General features: G+C 35.1%; 2 protein-coding genes across 2 annotated transcripts; one reads left to right on the top strand and one right to left on the bottom strand.

Annotated features, from left to right (window-relative positions):
• The first annotated feature begins 1,038 nt into the window (after positions 1-1,038).
• LOC128740201 (uncharacterized) lies at positions 1,039-1,858 on the top strand. The gene is made up of 4 exons (XM_053835730.1): positions 1,039-1,113; positions 1,168-1,398; positions 1,458-1,611; positions 1,671-1,858. Exons 1-4 carry the CDS (start codon positions 1,039-1,041, stop codon positions 1,856-1,858), a joined length of 648 nt encoding a protein of 215 aa, XP_053691705.1.
• A 2,057-nt stretch (positions 1,859-3,915) lies between these two features.
• LOC128742936 (mitochondrial fission 1 protein) lies at positions 3,916-4,969 on the bottom strand. The gene is made up of 3 exons (XM_053839434.1): positions 4,774-4,969; positions 4,524-4,637; positions 3,916-4,468 (listed from the first exon to the last, which is right to left on the bottom strand). Exons 1-3 carry the CDS (start codon positions 4,825-4,827, stop codon positions 4,181-4,183), a joined length of 456 nt encoding a protein of 151 aa, XP_053695409.1. The 5' UTR covers positions 4,828-4,969; the 3' UTR covers positions 3,916-4,180.
• Between the last annotated feature and the right edge of the window lie 6,239 nt (positions 4,970-11,208).

Raw genomic sequence — 11,208 nt, forward strand, 5'->3', positions numbered from 1 at the left:
TTCTCCGTGTGAGATCGCTCAAAGTAGCCACCTCGGACCATTGATCTTTCTTATATACGTTAACGATATGAATTTCAATCTCAAAGTTTCCCGTTTTTCTTTCACCAACGATATGAAAATCATCATCAATATTAGCTCTATAGCTGATGCCCGTTTGCGTCAACAGCAATTGGACAATTTTGCAGGCTTCAAGTTAGTAAAGAGCCACCGGTCTAATATGTGTTTTGTAGATTGTCAGCTTCGTTAGGAGGCAAATGCTTCTTGGTCTTAGCATTTTGCGAAACTCAAAGTCGGCCCCGCTTTCCTTGTGTTGTTATCCGCAGTCACCTGTGATCCGAAAAATACGAACCCATCCACCATTTTTAGTTCGTCACCGTTAAGGCCGAAGCAGCGCAAGCATCAAACAGCGTTGGTGCGGTCGAGAAAGATAACAAAATCTTAAAGATTTCTTAAAAAACGCAACAACATAGTTGTGACGCTGGAATGTGTTAAGTGATGGTTCAGTTGGAGGAGCAAGGTAGGTACCTACTGGTGAAGTGAATGTGTAATGAGATTCACGGATAAGTAAGTAAGGGGCTGGATGGATGTTTGATGGTGAGATGAAGTGAAAGTGGGCGTTAGAATAGGCGAGTGGCCGGTGGAGCCATTTTCATGTCCCGTTATTGCCAGTGTTATCAAACAATACACTATCAAATTTATTGCAAAACTATAACTTTTTCATAAACTATCATTCCAAAGAATCTGTTTATCCTGATATTTGAATTTAACTTTTGAACGCACCCATTGAGAGAAATCTGATAAAGTTATATGTTAGCTTGCACAACCTAAGTAACTAGTTATTAAGGCATGTCACGGATAGTGGTGCCTGTTAATTGCCATTAACGCAATAACCGCTCGTGATAGTACTACCCATATCGCAACATCAGATCTAAATTTCACTCCCAGAACATGCTATAGACACTATAGTACGGCTACCATGAATATTACATTCCAAACGCAGCCCAGTATTCTACGGGATGTCTTTCAAACAGCTTAGAAATGCCTTGTATGAACATGTTCTGTTCACGTTTATCGACCCGATTGGGAAGTATACTTGTCGGAACTTTCACCATTGTACTGAATTTTGCAATATTTAATCAGGTAAAGTTAATTAAAATACTTGCTTAGTTTCAGATTTTATCTCCACTATTAGTGTTGCTTAGTGTAGGAGGAGCAGAAAAATTGCGCAAAACAGCATTACAAATCAAGAAACTAACAAACGACAATGATCAACAGAAGCTTTTTCTTTGGTTGTTGGATATCATGGAGTTCAACTCTAGTGAACTATTCCAGGTTATCTGTACGTATCTCGGTTTACATATAGCAGGAACTATACTAATGATTATCGGAGCATTGAAAGTAAGAATATTACTTCATTATAAAAAGTACTGTTTGAATATCATAATTTTATAAAACAGATTCAGCAGTATCTCCTGATACCATTCATCTTGCTAGACCTTGTTAAGTTATGCATTCTGACGGCGGCACATATTATCACCATGATGGTTATCAAAAAGCATCTAAACTTGGGAGAATTAATTACATTAACCATTTCCGGGGGATTTCTTTTACGTAGGATAGTATAAACAGTTTACTTACCAACCACAAACGGTAATTTTTTACTATTCCAGTTCTGTTATTCTATTTATGGGCGTGTGTTGTCGCATTGTATCAAATATTTGTCGCAGTAAAAACGGGAAAATGCCAAGCCATCTACGGCAAGGATTCAGCTGCCCTTAAGGAAGGCTCGAAGGAAGAAAACGGATATAACGTTTCAACTGTTGAGCCAATTTTAAAAGATAATTTCACTAAGTACTGAGTTACTAAAAGGAAGATAGCCGTTGCTAAATATTCAAGAACTAACCACGAATAGTCAACAGTGCTAAAATTGTAGTTATAAAAGAATTACATAGCATCAATGTAGGGTTGCCAAGTCCGAAAATTTCAAAAACCGGCCGGTCGGTCCTGCCTTCAAAAACCGCGGGGGGGGGGGGGGGATTGTGGCAGCATACAACTAGAGGATTTGCCTGGAATGTGTAATGTGCGTTAATTATTCTTTAGGTAGTCGTCGGAATCGCAACCACAACGAATATTGCATGGATTATTGAAGATACTAGAAGACAACTATTGACCTGTTCGACAGAAACCTATGCGCTAACGGTGGTAGTCTTTGGAACTAGCCGAACGGTGAGAAAGTTGACAGTTTGCTTGAAGAATCGGAAAAAAGTTCACTTTTTTAATTTTCTTAATGTAGTGAAACAATGTACAAGTAAAATTAAAAATTGGAAGGAAAATTGAGTACTTTATTTTTGGTATATACTTTGTCAGTGGTTTGTTTACAGTATATACGAGAAAATAATGTTTTTGTATATTTATGCGACAACAGACAGGTTACATATCACGCTAAATTATAAAAATCCGCGTGCTTGAGTGGTAAAACCTTGTTTTTTGTGAAATTTATATAAACCAGGCTATTGCAAGCAAGATACAGGATAACTAAAGAGAGCATTCATATTTTCATGTAGTGCCAGAGCAACATGGTTCGATAAGACTGAAAGATATTCGAATCTCCAAAACTTTGGCTTGAACCGATACAAACCAAGCATAAGGATCTTGTAAAGTAGAAAAACATTCCAATAATATGCAAAAACTGCTTTAGGATCACTGCAGTGGTCGATTAGTTAAGCCACACTAACTTTTACAGTATTCTTAAAATTTATGCTCTTTCAATTCACTATTTTAAGTGTTTTTAAAATAACTTGTAAAACAGCAAATTTCTTACAAAACCTGACAAAAATTTAGTAAAGTTTTCAATCGAAAACCAGTTAAAAATTAAATTTACTGAAAATTTTTTATGAAATGTACCGCATCTGACATTTGTTTTCGTTTTTCTCACCATCGCAGCAGGTAGCGACACGCCGGCATTTTTTACTCAAAGTTGTCAATAGTTGCTTCTGGTGCTGGTGTACTATTACCGCCAGAAGCAAAGTATTGTCACTGCAAAACTGCCTATCTTCAATGATCCACTGCTCAGGATTGCTAATAAATTTACCAGAAAATTTAACAAATCAGGAAAAAAGTACCAATCCGACTTCCTATGTCGGAAAACCGGCCTTTTTGCAGGATTGACCGGCCACCGGCTTTGCAGGTGAAAAACCGGTCGGGCCGGCCACTTGGCAACCCTACATCAATGGCATTAAGCTCTACCTATTCCTTGCATATCTTAGATCGCCTCTTGAAAAATAAAATTTGGTAATATATTCTTAATAAAGAACTGACTTTCATTTAAATTAAAAATGGTCACTCTGTTTTGCTTCAAAACTAGCTCATATCAAATTCAGCAAAGCAGGTTTAAATTTATCATGACGATCAATTTCAACGATTCATTTGTAGCTCCCTACTCTTCTGTCAAATATTGGGCAAAATGCAAACTTGTAAGAAACTGAATTGAGAACGTATAACACTTCCTTGTTATAGAATGCTTACCTATTTGAAAAATGCAGTTCAAAAAACGAAAAAGTCGGTCGTGGCTGATAACATTCCTGCCAACAATGAAGCCTTTATGCCTTGATGGATATGGTCAAAAGTGCATAACATTGATAATAATTATACGCTCTACGATGTAAGTATAACCAAACTGATATTAGGCCGTATGAATAAAACAGTTTGCTTTGCTTTTCCCGTTTAAATCGTATGGGAGCATTTGCTCTAACTCTTTTATTCATACGGCCTATTGAGTAGCTAAAAAGCAGTGCAACTTTCTGCGTTGTTTGTTATTCCTTTGGGACAATCCTTATTTTTTATAACGTTCTTTCAATATATTGTAAATAGAAAAAATAAAAAGTCTAAGCAATGTCAGACAGCAGTTGAAATACAATCTACATCTATTCCATATACATTTTCCAATATTTACAATCTTTTGCTCTATGATATTCTGCATTCATAAATATTCAGTTTATAATGTTTTGTTGAATGCGAAGCTGCTTATTATTTTGGTAAAAAAGGCTTTAAAGAGAGTTGTGAATAAAATAAAATGAAAACAAGGTAAAGTGACAAAATATATATATGAAAAACGCATGTTGCAATAGAACAAAAAAAATCTTCAGTCATCAACAGCAGACTTCGCACTTTTCACCGAATTTCATTTCTTTGCAAGTGCAAAGCCAATACCCAGAACTCCTCCTAGTACTAAAGCAGCACCGCTCACCATTGCGGCACCCTTCAATCCTTCGATATTGATTTTCTTTTTGATGTATTCCTCTAGACTGATAACCTGCTGATTGTTTGGTTCAATTTCCAAAAAGGCTTGTACGTATTTCATAGCCGTTGAATACTCCTTAAGTCTGGTACAGGCTATTGCAAGGTAGTAAATATAATCGCGTTTGCCTTCTGGGTTTTTGCGGCATAGATCTTCCAAGAGAGTAATTCCCTATTATAATAAGAGTTAGCGAAACAACTATTGAAACAATCACACAAACACTTACGCTTCTCATGTCGTTTCGGTAATTACTTCTTACCAAACACCAGGCATACTCAAATTGGGTTGTATGAGTCAAGCTGTTAGTTTCTATTTCGCGGTTATATTTTTTCTCGAATTTCTGAAACACAAATTTTGGTAAAATAGACAATTTCCAAATAGAAAGAAGATGAAAATAGCTTTGACAATGAGTGCATTATATCTCGAATGAGTTTGCAGCGAATGATGAAATTCAAAATATTTGTGTATATAGTTACCTCCAAATCAATCTGCGGAACAGTTTCGTTTAATATTTCTTCCATTTCAGCCATCTAGATGAACGTGAATGTCTGGTATTACAAAGAAATCAAAATGACAAATGATTCACTGAACTATATTCTAACGTTTATCAATTTTTTAATCAGTTGCTACGGTTGTTTTGCAGGTAATCCAATCGAAATGCATTGAACAAAGATTGCGGATCGGATTGTGCTGTCATAAACGTCAAACGAAGTTTAAAGTATATGCAACAAGAGGTAAAGTATTACGCTGTGTTTATGATCAATGAGTGTAAATACCGAGGTGAGCAAGACCAGGAAGACAGATTCCGGCAAGACACAGGTTTGACAATGACCAAGGGGTCTCGAGTAATGCGTCAAATGCTTGACAATTAAATCTTTACTTTAGTTATCTTTTACGTTTCTTTTGACTTGAATATGCAAATATTAATCCGACTTACGACTTTTAATCACAGAGAACAGACATTTATGTTCATATAAAATTTCATTCAAAACGTGTGTAAAATTTTGAACAAAACACTAGCGACATCTATCTCAGAGTGCACCTGTTACGCTTTTTCCATGTTGCCATATTCAATATATTTTCTTGCGATGTTCTGCATATTTGAATAACCGGCAACTCCAGTGCCAGTTACTTTAGCAACGGCTGTGCTTGTTTATTAAAGGACAATATGTATATATTTTTATACAATTTGTTTCTGGTAAAAAGCATTTGGTGTAAGGTAAGTCAACATAAACATTTTATATTCTCTTTGAATAATAATGCTTTTTAATTCTTCTTTATAGAGTACGAACAGAGCCAGTGCAGCCATTGCCGGTGCAGGATTCGCTCTCGTCAGTTCGTTGTCCACTGCATTTAAAAACGAAATTAGTGAGGTGTTCCCTTGTGCCATCATAAAAATGGATCTGTATTGTCACGTAGTTGCACCCGTTCGTCGATCAGTGATGATGCTGGCCCAAGCCCTCGGAATTGAACTGAATCTAATGGAAACGGATGTGTTGAAACGCGATCAACAAATCGCCGCTTTTCAAGCGCGGAGCCCGCAACATTGCATCCCAATGTTGGTGGATGGCGACGTGATTGTCTGGAAATCGAATGCCACTTTAACGTAGCTAAAAAATACGGAACAGTGGATTAAATGCTAGATAAAATATACGAGAGATCCGAGAGATATCGTATCACATTTCTTGTTTATTTTATTTTTGGCAAATTGAGCAAACAATTCATCTGTTACCGTAGCAACTAGCGACTCCGAAATGCTTTGATACAACTGTTCTGTTTTGTGATGTGAGCGCCGTCTAGTGGGAGCATTACCACATACTTTTAAGTTTTTACACGTGGCACGAGATTAAGATGAATGTCTGTTCTCTGTGTTTTAATGTTTTTGCTATAATAGGCGTTTTTGACAAGCTATCGCCCGCTTGGAGGCGCTGCATAAAAAAAGTGATGAAAAGTAAAATCACTGTCAAACTCCATACATTTTTGAAAAAAGCTGAAATAAAATGCAGTTTTTGATTAACCCTTTCTATTGTCAGGATATTAGATAGCGAAATATTGGAAGAAATTTGTTTATCTACGTTAAAGTAAGTGAAAATATTCGAATTAATTAACTTTATGGCAGAAAAATGTTAATGTTTGATTTTGTACCGCATGAAACAAAAGTACACAGAGTCAGCTGTAAAGTTTACATATCCTGGATAGAGAATCATCAATTATTTTCAGTCTTCTGTGCATTCCAATGTGTTTTCAAATGCTAGCGGATTTATTTTCGTGATTAGCATCACCTGCGCCAAGAGCCAAACATATATGCGCATATATTGCTTTCTTTAATGTTGATTTACGTTAATGCTTCTATGCATCAACAATGTTAATATACGTTTTATAAGCATTAAGATTGCTAATATACAAAAGTTTGGCACTTGGGATGCAGAATTATTTCCAATATACGGTTTTAGATTAATGCTTATGGTTACTTGGGTAGTGCGTATTGATTATTTCAGCATTGTTTCATGTTTTCGATAAAAGTGTTTGAATTCTTGGTGGGTTGTTTGATTGATTTGTTTACAAGATAAAAAGCGGTATTTATTACAAGATTGTCACTCTTGTGTACGAGTTGTCTGCTCTAAAGTATTTAAATATTGCGTGTTTCATTGAAAGTTATCCGCTGCGCAATTCAAAATGAAATGCTCTTTCATGATTGCTGGATCGATTTTGTCGTTAACAGAATAAGTTAAGCAATATTCAAGAGTAAATCCAAGCAATAGAGATCGTTGCAGTTGTACAAAAAACACTCTGTTACATGACAGAACCAAATAGAGCATGTTATTATGACAGAAGAACCAGTTATGCTGCTATTGTCATTACCACGGAAACGTTTTGATACTTGACATAATGTTGTCAGTTCGTAAAATACTCTATTGAAATAATAAACCAATTCAGATCTTATATGCACAAGGGATTTTTTGCCAAAACAAATGATAATAAACTCTTTCTTCGATATTTACGCCGCTTTCAAACATCTGTCGTGAACCATGAACCAGCAGTTTTAGGTACGTTTGATTAGTATGGGAGCTGTCACATTGTTACCGGGTTGAATTGCACTTTCTTCGTAGTTCCAATAATCACAACCAGGTAGCGAATGGTTGCTATTAGTTTTGCTCGAATTCGCCTATTATATGCGTGGGGTCAGTTCCGGTGTAGTTGTCAGTATTCAGGCTCTCACGCCGAGGATCCGGGTTCAAATCTCAACCCGCAGAAGCCACGAATGACCCAAGCTGTTAAAAAAAATTATATGCATAAAAGTCCTACGTTACGTTTGCAAAAAGATTTATGACCCGCGTAACGTAAATTACGAATTGGGAATTTTAATTTTCCCAAAAAAGTGGATTTTTCTATCTTATTTGATAGCCCGTCGTTTCCTGAATCTAGCAGTTCTTTTTTTATTTCAATTAAGTCAATATTCGATGAAAAAATTAATAAAAATCAAAACTAGAATGATTTGCTGTTTGACAGATATCAACCAAGCCGATTGATTGACTTGATGTCAGAAGTTCTCTCCCTCTCTTCTATCTCTCTGATCTCTCTGATAGAGCTCTTCATTTTAACCGAGCTTTTAAAGCTCTCATATGAAACCTGTATCGTTCGATGACCATAGTGTATCTATTCACTGTGTTGTCTAAGGCGAGCTGAAAAGAAAAGTGGTTTACTTATAAGCTATCGTCTTATTCCAAAATTTTTTTTTAAATATAAAATAAAAATTTTTTCAATGCTTCCATTAGTCAAATTCGGAAAAGTCTTCATGTAGCGATTGAATGGCATCATATCTTGTCAGAATATGTAGAAATGTATATACCACTAAAATACCCAATTTGATTTTTTATGTTATTCATGCAGTTGAGTTGATATTCCATGTCTGTATAGATCCGATAGAACTGCCTTCTTTAAGGACCCTTCACATATTACGTAACGCACCTGGGAGAGCGGGAATTGTGTAACAACGCATTGCACGTCGTAAATCCACTACATGTACAAAATTAAGTTTTAGTTGACGTAAAAGCCAAAATGAGGAAAATGTACTTTTTCGGTCCTACGTATTCTTAGCTATGTAATATACATGCCCAATGCTCAAACAACATTTGTTTCTCGAAAATATTCGAGAAATTTGGGAAAATAGACCTACTCTGCATAGTTTACGTAACTCCCGCGTAATTATCTAGCATAGCAACCTGCTTTTCACGGGCTTTACGTCAAGCTATGAGAATAAACAGTCTGTTTATGCGCACAAATTGGCGTATGCATTTTTTGAATGCAATAAACGAGAAATGAATCACGAAACCCCATCGGCCCTCTTTCGACTAATAACTTCTACTAAATTGACATATTATTTGATTGAAAAAATATACAGTAAAGATTATATGGCCTTAAACATTTTTCCCGATTAAAATGCATTTTCTCAACAATGATGGTGTTGGCCGTTACACCAACTACGCATCCATGGGAAGATTACTGGTCGATTTCTCTCGCTGAGGGTATTTTCTTTATGGCTGCTTCTATGGCCATTTTCAGTAATTCCCGAGAAAAACTTGCATATTTCCTACTTACCTAAAGCATCTTACATTATCCAACTGTGCTTTTAGTATTGTTTGATGCAAAATTAAAAGATAACTTGCCTTATGCAGTTAATGAAACACAGCTTTTTATGTCTACAAACTATTTCAAGTTACCCCATTTAAGTATTTGCTTTACGAATAAAATGGCAACAAGCAGGATAAACAAAACTAGTCAGCATAAATCAGTTATTTTGTTTCCTTATTATTTACTTTACTATAAAAAATGTTGGGCTTCTTTCATTTGAAGTGCTTGTGGGCGAAACAAACGTTTTACGGATGAAAAAATGTCAAGGAACTTAACACCGTGTTGAGATGAGATGAGATTTTTCAAAAATCCACAAAACAGCAGTAAATCAACATAAACAGTATCTAGGGCTTCTTTGATCTATAATCAACAAGATACAGTGATTGATATAGATTAAAAATTGAAGTAACAGATAAAAAAATACAACAAATTCGACCGACCCGCTGTTGCCAGTCAAAAAAATGTCGATCTGGCTATAGCCCTCCCTTAGAAATAAGCGCCTGTTCTGGCAAAGGAAAATGTTTGCATTGATGCTAAAAGGTGCTAAAAGCTTAACCAATGAGTCGTGTTAACGTTTTGCTTTTAATAAATGATTAATATTTCATTACTCAAAGTAACTAAATATTACATAAACCTCATTAGTTGCACCTCATGAATTAGTAATGGAACAACTATCACAAACATATTAGTGTTATTTATAATGTAGCTAAGATACAATTTTTTTCTTAATATAAGAAATAGACACTGAGTTTTCTCTTTTCATAACTTTTAATCATTCGGTATATTTAATATAGTTGCAAACATCAGTTTACTTTAGCATAATTAGGCAGTTGATAATCATATAATTATCAAACTGCACCATTTCCATTTGAGTTTTTATTATTACTAGTATATTTTATCCATGGAGCAAAGTAAAAGTATTTTTCGTAGTTTAATTGTATTTTTCAATCGATGTGGATTCGATTACAGCATTACCGGCAAATTTTCTTATTACATATTTCCCATAAATTGCATGATATGTTTAGTTTCAATGCTGTTTTTCTATTACACAAAATTTTACGAATTGGAACATCGGCAAGGTCCACTCAACGATTTGATACAGGTGTATTTTTATTTGGGAACATACTGCGTTTTTCTTTGCGAATCGTGGTGGAATCGATTTCGGTTCTGTGATATCTGGCAAAATTTTCAAAAAATCGATGAGGTGTGCAAACAGTTGTCATTTGTTGATATTTTGAATCAAAAGGTTCGAAACTTTTACAGACACTATGTAGTAGTAAGTTTGGTGCTTGCATTGAATTCGATGTTATGGTCCGCAACAGGTATCTTTGGAATGGTTCTAATTCCGACTGCCATTGGTAGTATCTGGCATGTGTATGTTTGGTTGGCTCAAATATTGATTCTGTGTCGGCAATATCAGATTTTATTTTACGTTGAGCTACTTCTTTTGTATTTCACTGAATTGCATAATTTTTTGGGAGTTTTCACCGATGAAACAGTGTTTCTTAAAAGTTCATCCGATGTTCATCAGAAAGTTCATTGTATTATTAAACTTCGTCACAGTTGCAGTCACCTGCTGAAATTAATAAATGCTCAGTTTAACGTCTCATTATTAATCATCGTCGTTCGATGGAAATTCCAACTGTTTGTTGATTCATTTTGGATGGCTAAAGCATTGAGTCACTGCAATATTCCAGTATTAATATGTAAGGTTCATGCCATCTTCCTATTAAAAATTATCTGTTTGAAAATGTATTTCAGGTCAAATGATTCCAATTGTTAGTAGAATTGCGTGCTTGGTTGATCTTATACGGATTTGTCAAAAATTATTTATAACAGATCGGCTTTTAAATGCCAGAATGGAGAGACTCCCCAAACTGCATGATGATTGTTACTTTAATGAACTTGTAAGCTTATAGTTATTTCTTTAGGGATAACTTCTAAATCTAAACATTGCTCTTTTTAGATCAATTCTTTCTTTGTTCAATCTAAATTTAACCGAATGTTTTTAACTGCTATGGATTGCTTCAAAATGGATTACTATGTCATTGCATCGGTAATCGCCAAGGATATATTTTATTTTTTATAAATAATTAGCATCAATTTTTTCTAATGAGGTAGGTATTTACAACATTAACATATGTGGCATTTTACTACGAATTGGAAAATAGACGAAAATAGACGCAGTCAAAGATCGGTATAAACTGGATATAAAAATACCTATAATCAAAAAATTCTATTTTGCATAAATATATTTTGAAATACGAAATACATGTACG

The sequence above is a fragment of the Sabethes cyaneus genome, chromosome 3, assembly GCF_943734655.1.
Source record: "Sabethes cyaneus chromosome 3, idSabCyanKW18_F2, whole genome shotgun sequence".
NCBI lineage: Eukaryota > Metazoa > Arthropoda > Insecta > Diptera > Culicidae > Sabethes > Sabethes cyaneus.

Excerpts from the sequence above, each read along its gene's own strand:
- LOC128740201 (XM_053835730.1), top strand. The coding sequence starts at position 1,039 with ATGCCTTGTATGAACATGTTCTGTTCACGTTTATCGACCCGATTGGGA. Across the intron at positions 1,114-1,167 it reads TTGTCGGAACTTTCACCATT|TTTCAGATTTTATCTCCACT; the intron begins GTACTGAATTTT and ends ATACTTGCTTAG. Across the intron at positions 1,612-1,670 it reads TTCCGGGGGATTTCTTTTAC|TTCTGTTATTCTATTTATGG; the intron begins GTAGGATAGTAT and ends TTACTATTCCAG.
- LOC128742936 (XM_053839434.1), bottom strand. The coding sequence starts at position 4,827 with ATGGCTGAAATGGAAGAAATATTAAACGAAACTGTTCCGCAGATTGAT. Across the intron at positions 4,638-4,773 it reads TTCCGCAGATTGATTTGGAG|AAATTCGAGAAAAAATATAA; the intron begins GTAACTATATAC and ends TTTGTGTTTCAG. Across the intron at positions 4,469-4,523 it reads ACCGAAACGACATGAGAAGC|GGAATTACTCTCTTGGAAGA; the intron begins GTAAGTGTTTGT and ends TTATTATAATAG.